The sequence below is a fragment of the Megalobrama amblycephala genome, linkage group LG10 (genome assembly GCF_018812025.1).
Source record: "Megalobrama amblycephala isolate DHTTF-2021 linkage group LG10, ASM1881202v1, whole genome shotgun sequence".
NCBI lineage: Eukaryota > Metazoa > Chordata > Actinopteri > Cypriniformes > Xenocyprididae > Megalobrama > Megalobrama amblycephala.
In genome coordinates, this window is record NC_063053.1 from 27796431 (window position 1) to 27817374 (window position 20944).

Genomic DNA, 20944 nt, shown 5'->3' on the forward strand with positions numbered 1-20944 from the left:
TTGCGGCATTTCAATTCTATAGAAATTTTCGATGAGATGTTAGATGTCATCATATAATGTTCATGAATGGCAAACATAAGTATTTATCAGCCAGTGTTTCTGTGTACTTTGGTGTGTGTGTGTGTGCTCTCCCTTTGTAAGAGAGAATATATACATTTCCGCATGTTTCTTCAACTGCACGTAGTGTTTCTCAATGGGAGCGTTCAGAGAACAACGGGGTTCTTGGGGGGGGTGATCACGTGTTTACACTAAAGATCCAGGCAAGACAAGATTAAACTTGTAATTACTTGCAAAAGAATTGCCTACAACATTCTAAAATCTGCCAGTTTAATGTGACAGAGTAACACAGTAAGCTATGTATCGTTTCTTTTGCAATGACTATTATTTTTCCAGTCAAAGACCAGTGCTCAAGCGCTGACTAGAATCCAGTGGTGGCTATATCCAGCGCTGACAAGAATCAGTATTCACATGCACAAAAATGTGAATTTGACAACAATCCACTGGGCTAGAATCTAGCACCGACTAGAATCACGCAGCAGGGAATGGAAAGTTGACAAGCCATTAAAAAAGGTATTGACTTATGAACCACTTATATTTTTAAATATTTTCAATGAATCAGTTAATTTGAAAGCATGTAGGCAGCTTCTTGCAATGCTCTCCTAAATGCGTAATAAAAAACATTATGGCTTTAATGACCGAATAGCCTATGGTCGTTTTTCCTGTCCAATGACAGCCCAACTTTGAGTGACTTGGGAGAGAGTCGCAAGTTGATTTGCTGCCCCTACGAGTTTATAATTAGCATACAGTATTTTAACTATATTTTCAAATGGATAAAGAAAAAAAAAAACAAGTGAATAAACAGTCTCATATATATATTTATTTTTAATATACAGTTGCAAGGAAAAGTTTGTGAACCACTTGCAGAATCTGTGAAAAATTTTAACAAAATAAGAGAGATCATACAAAATGCATGTTATTTTTTATTTAGTACTGTCCTGAATAAGATATTTTACATAGAAGATGTTTACATATAATTTACAAGAAAAAAAAAAATAGCTGAATTTATTAAAATGACCCTGTTCAAAAGTTTGTGAACCATTTATTCTTAATACTGTGTGTGGTTACCTGGATGATCAACGGGTGTTTTTTTTGTTTTGTGATGGTTGTTCATGAGTCCCTTGTTTGTTCTGAGCAGTTAAACTGAGCTCTGTTCTTCAGAAAAATGCTCCAGGTCCTGCAGAATCTTTGATTTTCCAGCATCTTCTGCGTATTTGTACCCTTTCTAACAATGACTGTATGATGAAGGAAACACGATGCATTAAGAGCTGGGGGGTGAAAACTTTTGAACAGGATGAAGATGCCACAATTTTTCTTATTTTGTTTAAATATCATTGTTTTTCATTTAGTACTGCCCTTCGGAACCAACAGAAGATACTTTCATATTCCCAGAAGACAAATTAAGTACAATTTACCTTGATCTTCAAATTAAAAAAGTTTTCACCCCCCGGCATCGTTAATGCATCGTGTTTCCTTCTGGAGCATCAATGAATGTTTGAACCTTTTTTAATAGTTGTGTTTGAGTCCCTCAGTTGTCCTCAGTGTGAAAAGATGGATCTCAAAATCATACAGTCACTGCTGGAAAGGGTTCAAATATGCAAAATATGCTGGAAAACTGAAGAATTTGCAGGACATGGAGGATTTTTCTGAAGAACAGAGCTCAGTTTAACTGCTCAGGACAAACAAGAGACTCATGAACAACCATCACAAAACAAAAAGAACAGCCGTAGATCATCCAGGTAATGACACACAGTATGAGGAATCAATGGTTCACATACTTTTGAACGGGGTCATTTTAATAAATTCAGCTATTTTTTTGTCTTGTGAATTATATGTAAACATCTTTTATGTAAAATATCGTAATCAGGACAGTACTAAATAAAAAATAACATGCATTTTGTATGATCTCTCTTATTTTGTCAACATTTTTCACATTTTCACAGATTCTGCTAGGGATTCACAAACTTTCAAGGCACTGTAGGCCTACTATTTATTAATTTATTGTTCTATTTTATTTAACGTTTTTACATTTAACATGAATAATCAAACATTCAACAAGAATTGCACATTTTTAAATGTCTACTCATTTGTCCATTTTAAAATGATTTATTCATTTATAATTTTATGTTTATTTTATATATATATATATAAAAACAAAAACAAACACAAACACAAACACAAATTACAACTGTCCCACAATTGTCATTTCCAAAACAACCTTTTTTAAAAAAAACAAAACCAAAAATATTCATTTTAAAGCATAATACCTACCTTAGATGGGGTCATAGCAAACAGATGCTTCTCTGTAGACTTATCTTTGGATGTGTTGGTGCCAGAACTCAGAGCTACTACCAGCATAAAGTCCTGACCACATGCTCCAAATGTCACAATGCTTTTATAAGGGTAAGATGCAAGGACTCTCTAGAAAACACAAGGTGAAAACTCATCTTAGCCATTCACTAACAATATGAATTGTTTTATATATAACATGTAAGATTGCTACAGCTCTGAAGAGAATGTTCGCTTACTATAGAGTTGAACTCCAATATGCTGACTCCATCTTCATGTCCTGCCAGCCAAACATGCACATTCTTCTGTGGAGATGAAGTCACAGGCTACAGGAAGAGTAAGATTAAGAAACAATGCCACAGCATTTTTTGAATTTTTAAATACTGAAAAAATTGTACGCATCACCTTTAGTCTTAGGAGACTAAAGGCCAGTTCACACCAAGATCATTAACTATAAAGATAACTATAATTAAATAATATTGTTCTGTTTATTATAAACGCATGCTGCAGTTTTGTCGTCTGATGCTTTAAATACTCGATCTCTTTAAAGCAGGATGGAATCTGATTGGCAAACTGATTGTGAACTCTGCTATTCTTTTATATTTGGAACTATTATTTTTAGAACTACTGTATATCTTTATCGTTATCTTTATAGTTATGTTACTTGGTGTGAACAGGCTTTAACTCACCTCAGCTTCGAATAGCTTGGCTCCAAAAAATGACCACTTCCGAGCCACTGTCAGGTAGATTCGTATGCACTCTGATGAACTGCGACCCCTCAGGGATGCCCATCTGGTAGAGAGTTTCTGCAACAACTGCCTGAGAATGTATGCATTTCAGTTTGTAAGCCAATCAAATTCTTTGTGTTCATATTTGAGTTTGTTTCACTGGAAGAGTAAATACCTCATTTGTTCCTCAGTGCAGGTGTGTCTGTAATGCTTTGGGTAGAAACGCTCTAGAACCTGTTTGAGGGTCTGGTTAGACTTAGTCTGTGCAGCTCCTGAACCACCTTGACTAGAAAATGGTCGCTCAAAGTCCCCAAATTCCACCTGCATGACACAAAACCCATTATGTGTACTTAAAAGAAAACAAAGCCTATTTTAGGAACATTAAGATTTTTTTGGATTGTGTGAAAATGAAAATTGTGAAATTGAAAATTAAGGACATTTTCTCTCCAAATTCTCATTACAGCAATGTTTTCAGACATTTTTTTAGTAACTGCCATTAGTAATTTGCCAAATCTCCATTGACAAATTACTGTAATACAATGATTATTTACTTAAATGAGCATGGATTTAAAGCAGTAAAACAAATACTATTGTATTAAACAATACTACATGTATAAACATGGCAACACTTTACAATAAGTTTTCATTAGTTAACTACTTTAATTAACATGAACTATGAATTAACAATACTTAACAGTACAGCATTTATTAATCTTATTTAATGTTAATTTCAACATTTGCTAATACATTATTCAAATCTTGTTAACATTAGTTAATGCACTGTGAACTAACAGCTGTCTTTTTATTAACTAACATTAACAAAGATTAATAAATACCTTAACAAATGTATTGCTCATTGTTAGTTCATGTTAGTTAATACATTAACTAATGTTAGCAAATGAGACCTTATTATAAAATGTTACCATAAATACTATAAATTTAATTAATACATTTTTTGTCATGTTATAGTAATGACAATGATTTATTTTGCATTGTGGAAATGAAAATCGGTTTTGATTAACTGACATGAAAATAATGTTACAATATAAATATATAAAATGAATGGAAGCCAAAACTGAGCTAATTGTCTTTAGAGGTGCTTTAAGTGATTTATTTTATATAAGAATGGGATCGAAATTATCCAGAATTTACAGATTCTGGTTCCAAAACAGTTCTATTAATGATTATTTTAGTAATTGTGAGGGACCTGATTTGTGACTGACTGATCTGAGTCTTTTTGAACAATTCATTAAAAGAACCAGTTCGTAAAAGTCATTTATTTGATATATGATCACTCCACAATTTTAGCAAACCAGAAAACTAGCCAATCAGATCCACTGTGTGCCTGAGAGTCATTTTTTGCGGGTTGGCTGACGTGCCATTTGAGGCTTGGTTTTGGAGAGAGGGCGTGTGGTTGAAGAGATGTAGTGGGCTGTTTAATTCAGTGACAAAGTGGAGTGAAATATCACTTGAACATGTTCTTGACAGGTTTGTAAGATTTATCCAGTAACATAATAGGAGCAGCATTGTGTACCTGAGCAAGCAGGGCGGCCATTTCTAAAGCAAGCTCTTTGTTGACAGGGAAGTGACCCGCTGTAATTTCCTCATTTGTTTGGTATGCCAGAAGCAACCGCTCCCTCTCTGTCTCTCCTCTCATCTGCTGGGAAAAGTACAACCTACAGGGAACAGACACAAATTGCAGCTTGTTGGATGTACAGTAGGCTTGTTGCTGATGTTCTGTTTAAGAATCTGGGGCCGGATTCACAAAACATTGTTAAGAATAAAATTCTTCTTAACTGCTATTTTCTTCATATTTTCTAACTTAAGAAAAAAGATAAGAATATTTTGTATTCCCAAAAACTTTTCTTAAGAATGTTCTTAACTTTTTTCCTAAGACAACATTTAAGAAGTATTCATATTCCTGAAAAGAATGTTCTAAAAATTAATCGCAAATAACTTCTTAAAGGATTAGTTCACAAGAACATTCCAACGTGATTACGTTGCAGAGCTAGTGCAAGATGAGCATTTGTGGTTAAAAAGTATATGCTTTTTAAAAATTTTTTTTTTAGAAAATGACCGATCTTTCACTAGACAAGACCCTTTTTCCTCAGCTGAGATCGTGTAGATCCCTTTGAAGCTGCACTGAAACTGCAACGATAACCTCCAACCTGTCTTAAATCCCCAAAGATAAGATATTTAAATAATTTATTGGGTTGTTACAAAGATTAAGATTTACAACATAACACAAGCTACAATACATACAGTAGGTACGGAAAGTTTTCAGACCCCCTTAAATTTGTCACTCTTTGTTATATTGCAGCCATTTGCTAAAATCATTTAAGTACATTTTTTTCCTCATTAATGTACACACAGCACCCCATATTGACAGAAAAACACAGAATTGTTGACATTTTTGCAGATTTATTAAAAAAAGAAAAACTGAAATATCACATGGTCCTAAGTATTCAGACCCTTTGCTGTGACACTCATATATTTAACTCAGGTGCTGTCCATTTCTTCTGATCATCCTTGAGATGGTTCTACACCTTCATTTGAGTCCAGCTGTGTTTGATTATACTGATTGGACTTGATTAGGAAAGCCATACACCTGTCTATATAAGACCTTACAGCTCACAGTGCATGTCAGAGCAAATGAGAATCATGAGGTCAAAGGAACTGCCTGAAGAGCTCAGAGACAGAATTGTGGCAAGGCACAGATCTGGCCAAGGTTACAAAAAAAATTCTGCTGCACTTAAGGTTCCTAAGAGCACAGTGGCATCCATAATCCTTAAATGGAAGATGATTGGGATGATCAGAACCCTTCCTAGAGCTGGCTGTCCGGCCAAACTGAGCTATCGGGGGAGAAGAGCCTTGGTGAGAGAGGTAAAGAAGAACCCAAAGATCACTGTGGCTGAGCTCCAGAGATGCAGTCAGGAGATGGGAGAAAGTTGTAGAAAGTCAACCATCACTGCAGCCCTCCACCAGTCAGGGCTTTATGGCAGAGTGGCCCGACGGAAGCCTCTCCTCAGTGCAAGACACATGAAAGCCCGCATGGAGTTTGCTAAAAAATACCTGAAGGACTCCAAGATGGTGAGAAAAAAGATTCTCTGGTCTGATGAGACCAAGATAGAACTTTTTGGCCTTAATTCTAAGCGGTATGTGTGGAGAAAACCAGGCACTACTCATCATCACCTGTCCAATACAGTCCCAACAGTGAAGCATGGTGGTGGCAGCATCATGCTGTGGGGGTGTTTCTCAGCTGCAGGGACAGGACGACTGGTTGCAATCGAGAGAAAGATGAATGCGGCCAAGTACAGGGATATCCTGGACGAAAACCTTCTCTGAAGTGCTCAGGACCTCAGACTGGGCCGAAGGTTTACCTTCCAACAAGACAATGACCCTAAGCACACAGCTAAAATAACGAAGGAGTGGCTTCACAACAACTCCGTGACTGTTCTTGAATGGCCCAGCCAGAGCCCTGACTTAAAACCAATTGAGCCTCTCTGGAGAGACCTAAAAATGGCTGTCCACCAACGTTTACCATCCAACCTGACAGAACTGGAGAGGATCTGCAAGGAGGAATGCCAGAGGATCCCCAAATCCAGGTGTGAAAAACTTGTTGCATCTTTCCCAAAAAGACTCATGGCTGTATTAGATCAAAAGGGTGCTTCTACTAAATACTGAGCAAAGGGTCTGAATACTTAGGACCATGTGATATTTCAGTTTTTCTTTGTCAGCAATTCTGTGTTTTTCTGTCAATATGGGGTGCTGTGTGTACATTAATGAGGAAAAAAAAAAAGAACTTAAATGATTTTAGCAAATGGCTGCAATATAACAAAGAGTGAAAAATTTAAGGGGGTCTGAATACTTTCTGTACCCACTGTATATAATACATACTAACACCAGGAATGTGGACAAGTGACAAAAATCGATCATTAAAACAGTGATCATTAGAGTGAATGCGTATACATGATGTGCTCACTTTAGCTAGAACTAGCGAGGCAGCACACACAGATACAAGACGCATTCACTAGAGAGAGCACAAGTAAGACCACTGCATATTAAAAAATGTCTTTTAAAATAACTATTTTAACTTGACACATTAAAGGTCACATTAAAATCACAGCGCTAAGTGATTAACTCCTGTCAAGCCAGTTGTGACAAAAATAGTCTGCATGCTTATGATAGCTACGGAATCTGCAGGCAGTGCAAAAAGACAGGCTTTGATGTGTTTTTCATTCAGCTAGTCTTCAGCAATCCCCGCCTTTCAATCAAATAACACCAAAGCCTGTCATTTTCTTAAGAAAAAAAAAAGATGTTCTTAAGAAAATATCTGAGAACTTTTTATTTTATATTTGAGACAACTTCTTAGAATTTATCTTATCTTTATCTTAAGATTTTCGTGAATCTGGCCGCTGTACTCTACCTGTTCTTATAAGTGAGTTTCACCGTCCTGGCATTCTCTGATTTGCCTGTGTGCTGCTCCTTCGAGGCCTGCTCCCATTTTGCAATAATGTCACAGATCTGAGGACACAGCACATTGGTTTTAAGATAAAGATGGTTATAAAGCACAATAAGTCACTGTCCAGTAGAGTGTGTAGTTTATGCGAGTCTGACCTTCAGGTTTGCCTGAAGACAGTGCTCAAGGTCTTTGCCAGTGGGGTCGTCAGAATAAAGGCTGAAACCAGACTGACCAGTTTTCCTCATGCCCGTGTCCTGGTTCAGCCGACTCTGAAATTCCTCCACTGTGGTTGAAGCATCAAAACCAACAACCTGACACACAAAGACAGATGGTTGGCTTAGACAGGTAGTTGGTGAAATACCTATAGTTTGTAATGTCATTTTTAAAGAAACAGTTCTTCAAAAAATGAAAGTTCACACATTATTTATTCACCATCGTGATGTTCTAAACTGTTATTTTTGTTCCGTGGAATATAAAACTGTCTGAGCACACTGAGTTGATGACTTTTTCAGTTTTTCAGGGTTATTTTTATTTAATAATTTGGCGGTGTGGACCAGTAAGGTTTACAATACTTAACAGTAATACTAAGAAATTAAAAATAGCCAAGTATGATGTCCCATACTTGGAATTTGTGCTCTGTATTTCACCTACCCAAGTGCACACACACGGCAGTGAACACACACCCAGAGCAGTGGGGCAGCCATTTTTGCTGTGGTGCCTGGGAAGCGATTGGGGGTTAGGTGCCTTGCTCAAGAGCACCTCAGTTGTGGGTAAAGAAAGTGGACTCCAACTACATTGCCTACCGGTACTGAGACTCGAACTTGCGACTTTCGCGTTACAAGTCAGACTCTCTAACCATTAGGCCACAACTCAGCAAAGATGTAATAAAATAATCAAAAATCGGTTTCCACAAAAAAGCAGCACAATGTTTTCAACATTGATAATAAGAAATATTTCCTGAGCAGCAAATCAGCATATTAGAAAGATTTCTAAAAAACAGTAATATTGTCAAATATTAGTACAATTTAAAATAACTATTTTAAAATATATTAAAATAGAAAATAGTTATTTTAAGTTGTACTAATATTTGACAATATTACGTTTTTTTTTGCTGTATTTTTGATTAAAGGCAGCCATAATAATAATAATAATAAAAAAAAAAAAAGACCAACCCCAAACTTTTGAACAGTAATAATGTTTTAGAGCCAAGCAAAACTAGAAAATAATATACATTTAAATAAACTAAACTTGCCCATGGGAGTCCTTTTTGAAGAATTTTTGGCACTGCTTTCTATACCATCATGCATTTGGTAGATGCTGAAAAGCAACTTACATATTTTGCATTCTTTTTTGCATGGACATCGAACCTGAAACGTTTTTGTTAAAGTCATGCTTTACCATTCAAGCTACAGAAACACAACAGAGTGATTCATGGTGACCATCAAGATCCAGAATGCACAAAAAAAAGTTTTATGTCATCCTTATGACTCTTGCTCTCTATTCCAAGTCTTCTGTAGGAATTTCTCAGATGGCTTGGAATATAATACAGACATAAAATGCACCACTTTTATAATACTTTTATAGTGGTTTTTGTCATTTTTGGTCACTCATATTAAAATGAGCTGCATGAAAATTTAGAAGAACATCAGGGTGAGTAAATAATGACAGATCAATGGTCATTTCTTGATAAACTGTTACTTAATCATAAAGCATTTTTGCTAATATGTGTGGACCTGGTAGGTGTTGTTAAGGAAGTGTACAGGCACGCTGAAGGGCAAAGAGTGGTGGTAAGGGTTCCTGAGTAAGATTGAAAGGATCTCCATACGTGACGATCGGGCTTGCCGATCTCCTTTCTGCTGCGTCCGCTCCAGGGAACGTTGGCAATAAATGGCATACTTTCCCACCTCTGTCCTGGAAACAATTCAGAGATTGAACAACTGAGTAGGATGTGCTTCAGGCTTGGTATGACATCTGTTCTGATTTACCTTGAATCTCCATGCCTTTTGAGATGAACCTGCAAATACCAAAGAATGGGATGTGTGGGCAGGAAAAGACCAACACACAGAGCCAGGAACTGCCATCCCTGTGTTAGAGAAAATGTAAAGTCATTGACGTCATCTCTTGTAACCTCATAAATCACTCACAAATTGGCAAGAAACACAAAACAAAACCAAGCACCCCCCCTAGTGGTGTACGTTCACATCACAAGCATGTGATTTTTAATCATCTTACCTGCAGGGTTTTAGGCGGTCCGTGTGGTTGTCTCTTCTGTGTTTGTTTGATAAGCTGGCAGTAGATCTCATTTTGCAGCTCTGGGTGGGTGAGACACACTTGTAGAGCACACTGGGCAAGAGACACATGATAATCTATGGCTGGAGTGTCAATTTCCACGTTAATGAAGAGCTGACATGTCTGTAAAGAAGAGAAAAAGAGTGTTTCTGCCCTTGTTTTGGGGCTATGCCCTCCAAATGTGTAATGAATGAAGACACACCTTAAAGAGCTTGATGGCTTCAGTTTGTAGAGCCTGTGAAGGCAGGGTGGTGAGTGGAGAAGACAGTCCTTCCTTTGTGAAACACAGCGTTTGGTGTCTCCAGAGCGGAGACCCTGAAAAAGAATCAGACAAATATGGATATTAAACTATTTTTATACATCTACAATTTAAAAGGGCAGCATGAGGTTGAAATGAACAACCTGATAATAAACTAAATTTATGATATAATGTTTGCCATGGATACATTTTAATAACATATGTCAAATCAGTCTCAACCTCAAGAAGCACACCCACATACCACAGTCCTTTCATTTAGTGATGTTAACCACCACACAAATGCTTGGGGTCCTTGAGATCTGGGGGTCCTCTGCTGGCCATAAACAACTGAATAAATCACTTAGTCACTAAATCTTTTTTTAAATTCCTTGTTGGAAAAAATATCTTCATTTGCATTGCAAAGATGAACGAAGGTCTTACGGATGTGGAACAACATGAGTTGTGAGTAATTAATAACAGAATTTTCATTTTTGGGTGAACTAACCCTTTAAATGTGTCTGGCTTCGGTTGTCACTTGCTTCCAATTATTTTACCTGTACAAAAGCAGTCCGTTATACTGCTTTACATTGCAAACTTAATTCTTAACATATATTATCATTTCATTATCATAATCATAAACACAACATTTTTTAGGGCAAATAGTTTTACTGTTTATGACACTTTGATATTCATTTAACAGTTATTTACATATAAGCTAGAGGTGGAAAGAAAGCATTTTTGTACATAAAGGCCTTAAAAACAGCTAGATCTGTTTATTTTTCAAATCTCTTAGAAGAAAACAAACACAACCATATAGGTATTTATTTGATACAGTGGCTAAGTTAACGAGAAATAAAGCTTCAACTTCTGACGTTTCTAAACAACACAGCAGTAATGATTTTATGAACTTCTTTACTTGCAAGATTGACAATATTAAAGATAAAAAAATAAAATAAAAAAAAATGATAACCATGCAACCCTCTACTACAGCATAGTTAGCCCGGTTCTGTAAACACTGCATTGACTCCCTATTAAACATGGTATAGATTTTAAACTCTTGCTAATTAGTTACAAAGCACTAAATGGTTTAGCTCCCCAGTACTTGAGCGAGCTCTTAGCGCATTATAGTCCTTCACGTCTATTGTGATCTCAGAATTCTGGCCAGTTGATAATACCTAGAATATCAAAATCAGCCACAGGCGGTACATCCTTTTTCTTTTTAGCACCTAAACTTTGGAACAGTCTTCCTAGCATTGTTCGGGAAGCAAACACACTCTGTCAGTTTAAATCTAGACTAAAAACACATCTCTTTAACCTGGCATACACATAACACATTATCAATTTATATTTTCACATTTATTAAGGATTGTTAGCCTGCATAAATTAGGTCAGCCGGAACTGGGAACACTTCCTATAACACCCGATGTACTCATTACATCATAAGAAGAATGGCATCTACGCTAATATTAGTCTCTGTTTATCCCAAGGTTTACCGTAATCAGCCAGATCCGGGCCGAAGGAGATCGGGCTGAACACATCCCTGAAGTGTCAGCTAGATTTTGTAAACTAGACTATCCCCTGTGAAGGCCTCATTGACACGACAGCCAGTGGCACAGATCCCCAACAAAACCATTTCCATACTAGCGTGATGAATCCGATCTTCAACCAGATGGAACTGGATTAAATATTTTGACTGTTTCGATCCCAATCTGATTTATGACCTGTAATGCTGCCTGAATCATAGTTCACTGTTCATTGTTGGCCAGAGGAGAACTGGCCCCCCAACTGAGCTTGATTTCTCCCAAGGTTTTTTTTTTGTCCATTCTGTAACCTGATGGATTTTTGGCTCCTTGCCGCTGTCGCCTCTTGCTCAGTTGGGGACACTTGATATTCAACAATGTTTTTGATCTGCCTGCATTGACACATTTGTATGTGAACTGAACTGAGCTGGATGATGACATCACTGTTTTCTCCAGAGCTGCTGTATAGATAACTGAACTAAATTAAAAAACTAATGATATTTTTGCAGCGGAATTAATCAGTACTGATCTTACTTAAGCTGGACATAGACACTATTTTCTTCTAGAGCTGCTGTACAGCCAAAATTATGTTCCCTCTATCACTGTGAAGCTGCTTTGACACAATCTGCATTGTAAAAGTGCTATATAAATAAAGGTGACTTGACTTAACTTAAATAAGGGGTTAATGAAGTCTTGCACATTCAAAAACAAACAAACAAACAAACAAAAACATCTTACTTCCGTGATGCAAAATAAGGCGTATACCAGCCAGCATCCAACTAACTGAAACCGGTGCTACTTTTATGTCCCTCATTTACTACCACAGACTCAATCTGTCTTGTTTCTTACAAACACAACTGGTGCCATGTTGCATTGACTGTATTGAAATTGAAATTAGAGGACTTTGTTAGTTTTACCCAACTTCCCCCATCTCTTCTCTCTACATGCGATGACCTGAAATTCACCCAAAATCTATATGGTTTAATGTGAACAGTTAACATACAACAATATACATGTTTGGTATCATTTGAAATGTCTCAGTGTGACTGATACAAAGGTCTCATTCCCAAAGAAGTAAACCAGAAGGTAATAAAGGTTTTAAGATTTTAGAGATATTTTGCTCTCTGTACTGGGTGTGTCCACCTTCACTGGGTCTTTCATGCAAATGGCCTGGTAAACTACTCAGTCTAGGACCCTGATTAATGCAAATTCCCATTGTGAACTCATGTTTCCATTTGAAATAAATTTCTGTCTTGGTCTAAGTATTTAAAGAGATGTTGCAGGAGGCTCGGGGCGCGATCCTGTAATCAGATCAGCCCACATTGCTGAGTGTCCAGGACACTTTTTCTAATGTCAGGAATGCATCTTTTTAGTCTTTTTCTGAGCATTTGATGTTTTGTATTGATCGTCTTTAAATTATGTAATTGGCATGATACATTTACCTGACTAATAAATTGTTACATTTGGCTTTATTCTGACTTACTCTGAAATTATTGACTTCAGTAGATTACGATGTATCCGTTGTTACCGCAAATCTACGACCAGGGTTAAGTACATACTAGATCTCGGATTGTATGGAGCATAGGGCACATCTGGCGAGATATTAAGTTTCTGACTAACTGCTTGACTTTAACTAAGTTGTTATGCAATCACATTCACTATATGGGGCTAGACAAAGGTGTACTGGTCATAACCTCTGGTCATTGCCTCTGCTTTAATTAAGTTGTTATATAGTTATATTATTAACTATATGGGGCCAGATAAATTACTGTCGAGGGGCGACATTACCTCATAGTACCCCTGATTATTGTCAGAGCTTTAACTAAGATGTTTGTGGCGAGGGGGGCATGGTTCAGCGGAGTCTGCAGCGGGAGAGAGAGCCTGGAGACGCATGGTGAGTGAGTGGGTTAAATGTAAATCACGAACACCTGTTTCTAATTCCAGCAATTGGCACGGAGACAGGATAAAACCCCAGGAGAAGCAGGAGTGTGTGAGAGAGAGAGGGACTGTTGACTGAGAACGCTGGATTGCTGAGACACCTGTTGCTGGAGTGAAGCCCTTAAACGTGGAGATTATTTTGGTTGTTGTGCATTTGCACGGACTTTTTGTTGGTGATTTATTATCTGAAATAAAGCTCAGTCAGCAGTCAAAGCCGACCCTGTCCTCTTCCTTCCCTACGAACTTTGATCTTTACTACACTGTTATATAGGCGATTGTATGGGGCTACATGGGTACCTTTAACAATAGCAAGCGTGGGCAGCATCGTTAAATTGCTTTATCCATAACCTCTGGTTATTGATCAGACTGGCAAGTTTGTGATCGTGGACCCGAATAACAGCTGGTGCGAGGACCCTGTGCGATTCTGAGAACCGAATGAACGAGTACAATAAGAGTAAAGAGTTGCTATTTGCATTTCATTTATTGTTACTGAATCTAATAAGATATATTTATTTTAAAAAAAGTAATTAAAGTATTTGAATAAACCATCCATTTTTCTAAATTCTTAAATAGTGCATGCATCTTGATTTAGTAATATTTATTAGGATATATTTATTTATTAGTGCAAGTGACATGAACAGGAGCAAGAATATCATACTTTACACATGCCCATGTATTGCATCTATTACTCAATGCTTGCAGATTACCTTGACTTTAATAGGAATAAAGGCAGAGGAGAATGGACAATAAAAAAAAGAAAAAAAGAAGCACCCTCTTGATAAATGTAACATTGATAATACATTGAGATGTAGTCGATAGGATCATCACCTGACCTGGGACTTGATGCTGTCCTGTACCTTATCTCCTGCTCCCTGATTACTGCTTAATCAGGTAATCATTCCAAATCTGTATTACATTTGAGGATTGCAACTAATCTCCTTTCTATTTAGCCTGTTTCCATTGAAACACAATTTTTTTTAAAGAAATAAAAGAAAAACAACATCTTGTGTAAACTTGGGTGGATTGGACACTTTCCTATTGTGTCATTGAAGTGTTGATAAATTAAATATATATAATTTAACAGTATTATAAATATAGTTAGAATATTCTGTGTTTAGCAACTTATAAAAAGTTAATTATATTGTGTTTAGCATATTAAGATTATTGACTGTGACTATGTATGGCAACTGAATTGACTTTTTCAGATTTCAGAGAACCCAAAGGAAAAGAGGCAGTTGTCTGATGCAAGCCAGATTTTGAAAACTTTGGACCACTTGTAGTTGATGACATAAGACTTCTGAAAGTAGTGTTATTTTTAAAGGTTAAAATACTTTTGTCCTTTTTGCCCCACTCTTAAAGAATTTAATTTTCTATCTCTTTGTCATTGAGTGTGTTAAACTGTCAAAAAAAAAAAAAAAAAACTGACTCAATTGCTGGAAAGGTGTCATTTATGTTTTAAAAGGTTTTCCCAAAACTTTGAAATGGTCAGAAATTTGTTGATGTACCATTGAAGTGTAGCTGAAATATTAATGTTGTTCAGAACATTATTACATGATGTAGAATGTAATACAGAACATGATGTAGAATCAATCATAGTGTAATGTTGATTCAATAGCAATACCATTGATTTTTTGTTCACCATTGTTTCAACATTAAATGTGGGTGCAAACGTGAAATTGAACCAACATCACCTCATAATGTTGATTCAATGATATAATCATTGATTTATTTTTGAAGTCTCAACATTGTTTCAGCATTAACTGAGGGTGCAAAAGTGATGTTGAAAAAAATATCACTTCATAATGTTGAATCAATAATATTACCATTGATTTATGGTTGAAATCTCAACATTATTTCAACAGTGCCAAAGACGTGTTGAAAAAACATCACTTTGTAATGTTTAATCAATATTATTACCATTGATTTGTGGTTAAAATATCAGTATTGCTTCAACATTAACTGAGGGTGCAAAAGTGATGCTAAAGCAGCATCACTTTGTAACGTTAATACAATGTAATTGGCGTTGACGCATCAACACTGACTCAACGTTGTTTCAATGTGACCATGCTATCTGGGATTTGTTTCCCATAGCTGATTTTTCTTATTCTGTATGTTTCTGATGTAGGATACTCCGCTACGATGAAATACATGAAATTAATAACACAATCATCCAGAATGCAGCTGTTAGTTTCTTACCTGGGTCTCCCTGCATGTTGAGCAGTTTACCAACCAGCTGCTCAAACTCAGTTCCCACCTGCCCCACTGCAGTGCCCGCTGCCACAGACAGATGGTAAAACCAGGCCGTCTACAGGAGAGGAACACAGACAAGCAACAATGACATTCTGTTTCATCATGAACTACCCAAACATTTAGGATTATCTTTGAATTTATACCTTTTCTGTGCCATGATGAGATTAGATCCCTTGTGAAAAAGAAGTACCCATACTATAGCATACTTAAAGCATACTTAAGGAGTACTTATTACATAAATAACATACTTTAAAAGAATATATTTAAGTGAATATAATGTTTTCAGACACTTAACATTTATGTACAATGAAATAAAAGCATTAAAGTTTACATTTATGTTAAATACTGTTAGTTGAACTAAAGAGTGTTTTTTTGACCCACTTAAGTAGTACTAGTACATCTTTATATGCAATTTCATTATTTAGGGGTCTAAGCACATAAGGCATGATTAAATGTATACGATGTCCATTTAAAATGAATAGACAAAATTATTTGTCTTATAATAATACAATAATAAAACAAACACTTAAACTGCAAACATGAGGTTAGAAGGCAACATATATTGAAATAAATTATTAAAATGAAAAGGGCCTTGAGATAAATGCATCAGATAATTAAGGTTTTGAGCTGCAAATTGTCAGGATTAGTTTTATGTGCTCCCAGTTCCTTTGTTTATTTCCTGTCTTCCTTAGTTTCCTACAGAGCCGTTGGAAAACAGTTGCGACACTCCCATAGACTTCCATAGTAATTGAAGAATGTGGAAGTAACGCGTGTCGTAGAGCAACAAATAGTTTCAAACACTGAATAGTTCCAGTATTGAACCCCATTCATTTCAGTGTTTCTCAAGCACACTCGCTGGCAAGTTGATGAAATTACTGCATTTTTTGACATTTTAATGCATTAGTAGACCTCTCTGGAATCTAGCCTGTAGTGGCATTTTATGTAGCGAGATTTAGTTAATGTTTATTATTAGAGATAGTCAGACTCTAATTACAGTTAGCTAACATGAGCAACGCTTAAGTATCTATCATAATCAGATGCTATTGACATATTTTTAACAGTTGTTAGCAATGTTCCCTCTAAGCTGCGCGCGTGCGCAGCCGCGCACTTCTGAAGCCGCGGCCGCGCAGAAGAAATAATTGCCGCGCAGAGAACAGACATGAAAATCATGTGTGGGGAAATCCATTTGATTGTAGTTTAAATGAGAAATAATTGCAGTGCTCTGGACAACCGCTATAGAGTTATTGTCGCTATAGAGTTGGAAACGGTGAATGCGGTTTACAGGTTTCATAGAAAGAGAACGATTGAGCACGTGCGCTGGCTGGCCCTGAGCCAAATCAGTCGCGGTAAGAATACTGTCATGTTTGCGGACTAAATACATCAACACGAGAGGCAACGTGAAATTAAAAGAAATGTGAAATAAAACGTCATGTTTTAATGAAAAGTGGTGGAAATAACGGATGATGGGCACAGAATGCTAACAAAACTCTGAGACATTTACAATCACACCCCCCCACAGGTGTAGCTTGCAAACTCAAAATACATCAGTGATATACCTCAGTTTAAATAGATTTTTGTGTGTGGTGGTACTGTGGGTTTCAGGGATGTTTAGATAACTATAAACGAGTTAACGTTCACTTTTCTTAAAAATATTTAGCTATCAGTTTAAATGCTTCAGGTTGTTTTCACTATATAATATATTAAAACAAATGGAAGCATTTAAACTGATATAATACTGTATATCAGTTTAAATACTCAAATATTATATTTTATTATATTATAATGTAAGCCTAATAAAAAATTGATCTCACAAGGGGATTGTTTATGGCTCCTTGTCACGAAAAATCTTAACCTCCTGGTATAGAAAATCTGGGAAATTCATAAGCAATAAACATGTAATTTTGATGGTTTAACACTGTCTGTTGCTAATAATTGACTGTACAAAAATACATTATGGTTGTCCCAAACCATCACTGTAACTGCTCATATTATATTATTATAAAGAATTGAACTGTCCTGCAGGAGGACAGAAATTATTTTTTAATAGAATTTCTTGGTAAAGACTGGTACAGTTAATACAGCAATGTGGAAAAATCTCAAGTAACCTAAAATGTGCTTAATTTAGTGAACTGAACTGTTTGTTTTCAAACATATTATTTAATAAATCACTAAGTTACATCAAGGGTCAAATAAAATAGAAACGGCACATTAAAGTTAAATGTTACAGTTGCATGATAAAACCTGTTTTTTGTGTGTGTTTACGTTCATTGTACAGGTCTGATATAAAGTATGGTTTTGCTCAGGTGGCCAAAATGTGCGCTCAACAGAGAAAAGTTTTGCTCAGTGAGAAAAAAAATTAGAGGGAACATTGGTTGTTAGTCTTTCTGCCATCTTTCCCTCTATGTAAGTCTTTCTATAAAGACATTCAAGGAAAAACTTGTCTAGCCCCTCAATGGAAATATTCTTGTGTTTTATTCTTGTGTTTTTAATTTGCTTTGTTGAATGCAACTGGTTGTCTTTTTTTTTTTGTTGGGTTAAATTCAGTATTTCCTTGCATTCAATAATATTCACTTGTGTAATATATGTGCTTATGTGAGTATTATAAATAACTTTATGATGCGAGTAAAAATTGTTTAAATTCACCATTTTAAAAAATCTAAACTTTTAAAAATCTAGTGATTGATCATGACTAAATATATAGTCAAATGCAAAACAATTATGACCGGCAATGCTCTTTTGAGAAACTAGACTAGAGGTACAGCCCTGTAAGCATATCCATGTAGTAATGGGTGAACCATGGCATTAAATATGAATATTATAATTTTCCGGCCACCAGATAACTCTAATGTGCCTCTTTGTATTGGAATTTAAAACCAATATCATGACTAAATATACTGATCATGACTAAATATATAGTCAAATGCAAAACAATTATGACCGGCAATGCTCTTTTGAGAAACTAGACTAGAGGTACAGCCCTGTATGCATATCCATGTAGTAATGGGTGAACCATGGCATTAAATATGAATATTATAATTTTCCGGCCACCAGATAACTCTAATGTGCCTCTTTGTATTGGAATTTAAAACCCTTTCTCCATTTATCTTTAATTAATACACTAATTGTAATACAAATAATATATTTTAAATTATCATTAATTGATCATAATTACTGCATAAATATTATTTAGTACCCCGAAAATCTCATCAAAATATTAAATATATTATTGAACTAAAACATACTTCATACAGTGGACTACCAGTAAAATTTATACAAATTTGGGACCAAAAATTATTCAGACACTTTGACCTGGCCATGTTTTGCTTAAGTGTTATCTGACATAATTAATTTTTTTCTGACACAGTTTAACTCTTAGATCTTATATTTTATTACCATTTAAAAAAAAAAAAAAAAACTATAGTGAATAACTGTAATAATGTATGAAATGTTCAAGGTGTCTGAATAAATTGTGGTTTGACTGTATGAGTGTGGCCCATAAGTTAAGAATACCTGAGGGTTAAATACAAGCAAATCATATTGATGTTATCTCTCCATCACTCCCCATAATACTCGTCAACGTATATGTTTAGTCATGATCAATCACTAGATTTTTAAAAGTTTAGATTTTTTAAAATGGTGAATTTAAAAAAAATTTACTCGCATCAAAGTTATTTATAGTACTCACATAAGCACATATATTACACAAGTGAATTATGCGTTGATATGTACCAAAACATTATGCGCTGATATGTACCAAACATTGCTGCACATATAGTGAAGCCACTGTCTATGCTGATTAAATCTATGTCTAGTGGTGATTTATCATCCTCCGAACTCCACTAAGGATTTTATACAGCATTTCACTGAACTGATCGGCAATATTGCCACAAATTATGACCGCTTTCTGTTGGTGGGTGACTTTAATATTCATGTCTGCTGTCCGTCTAACCCCTTATCGCATGAGTTTCTTAATATTATCAATGCTTTTAATCTTTCCCAGTGGATCAGTGACTCTACACATATCTGGGTCATACGTTGGATCTTGTACTATCATATGGGTTTGATGTGACTGATGTTGTGCTCTCAGATTTTATGATCTCTGACCATAAGCCTATATTATTCACACTATCCCTTCCAGAGCTCTCTCATTCTTCTAGTACAACTGTAAGTCTTTCTCGTTTCTACTCTCCTCAGTTTAGCACAAATTTCAACTTGTGTTTTGCTGAATGTTGCTCACAATTGAACTTGGATCAACCATTATCTGACTTGGATGCTGATCAACATCTGAGCCTACTGAACTCTGCTTGGCTTAAGGCAGCAAATGCAACTGCCCCCCTTAAGCCTCACAAACAGAAAACTAAATCTGCACTGTGGCAAAACTCTGATACCCGTCTCTTAAGACAAAACTGCAGGAAGGCAGAACGTAAATGGAAACAAGACAGGCTGCATATCTCTCTTCAAATGTTCAGAGACTCTCTTACATCTTACCAGACTGCAGCTAAGTCTGCAAAAGCTGCATACTTCTCTAACCTAATTGAAACTAATCACTCTAAACCTAAGGTTTTGTTTTCAATTATTCAATCTGTTACCAATCCTTCTGTGAATACCTTGCCTGTTGCTTCTGATGCTCTCTGTGAAAACTTCTTGAGATACTTTAGTGACAAAATTACGAACTTAAGACTTGGTGTCTGTCCCACCTTAACGTTAGCCAATTCTCCAATCATGTCACCTGCCTCTGCATTTTTGGATGCTTTTGAACCCATCAATCTCCAGGAATTGAAGGAGGTGATTGACAATCTTAAACACTCATTTTGTCCTAGTGATATTATTCATCCCAAATTTTTTAAATTTATTATTGATTCGATTGGGCCTGGTCTGTTATCTCTTGTTAATAAGTGTCTCCAAACTGGCTCTGTTCCTGCTGACCTTAAAGTCGCTACAGTCACTCCTCTGCTCAAGAAGCCTTCACTGGACCCCACTGTCCTAAAAACTTTTCGTCCAATTTCTGTTTTGCCTTTTATTTCAAAAGTTTTAGAGAAAATTGTGCTGAATCAACTTCAACACTTTATGACTAGCAATTCTATTTATGAGGTTTTTCAGTCTGGTTTTAAGTCTGCTCACAGCACTGAGTCCGCCCTTTTGAGAGTGTTAAATGACATCTACCATCTACCAA

General features: G+C 36.0%; 1 protein-coding gene and 1 long non-coding RNA gene across 2 annotated transcripts in view; one reads left to right on the forward strand and one right to left on the reverse strand.

Moving 5' to 3' along the window:
• Positions 1 to 20944, reverse strand: part of plekhh2 (pleckstrin homology domain containing, family H (with MyTH4 domain) member 2) — a 54005-nt gene that overhangs the window by 865 nt on the left and 32196 nt on the right. Inside the window, 12 exon segments of the mRNA XM_048205624.1 lie at positions 2329 to 2478; positions 2586 to 2672; positions 3036 to 3165; positions 3250 to 3395; positions 4609 to 4750; positions 7501 to 7598; positions 7692 to 7847; positions 9270 to 9447; positions 9522 to 9619; positions 9769 to 9948; positions 10028 to 10140; positions 15718 to 15826. Coding sequence (XP_048061581.1) covers positions 2329 to 2478; positions 2586 to 2672; positions 3036 to 3165; positions 3250 to 3395; positions 4609 to 4750; positions 7501 to 7598; positions 7692 to 7847; positions 9270 to 9447; positions 9522 to 9619; positions 9769 to 9948; positions 10028 to 10140; positions 15718 to 15826 — 1587 coding nt within the window.
• Positions 243 to 13734, forward strand: LOC125277269. The gene is made up of 2 exons (XR_007186869.1): positions 243 to 570; positions 13528 to 13734. It is a non-coding gene; the product is annotated as an uncharacterized LOC125277269 (long non-coding RNA).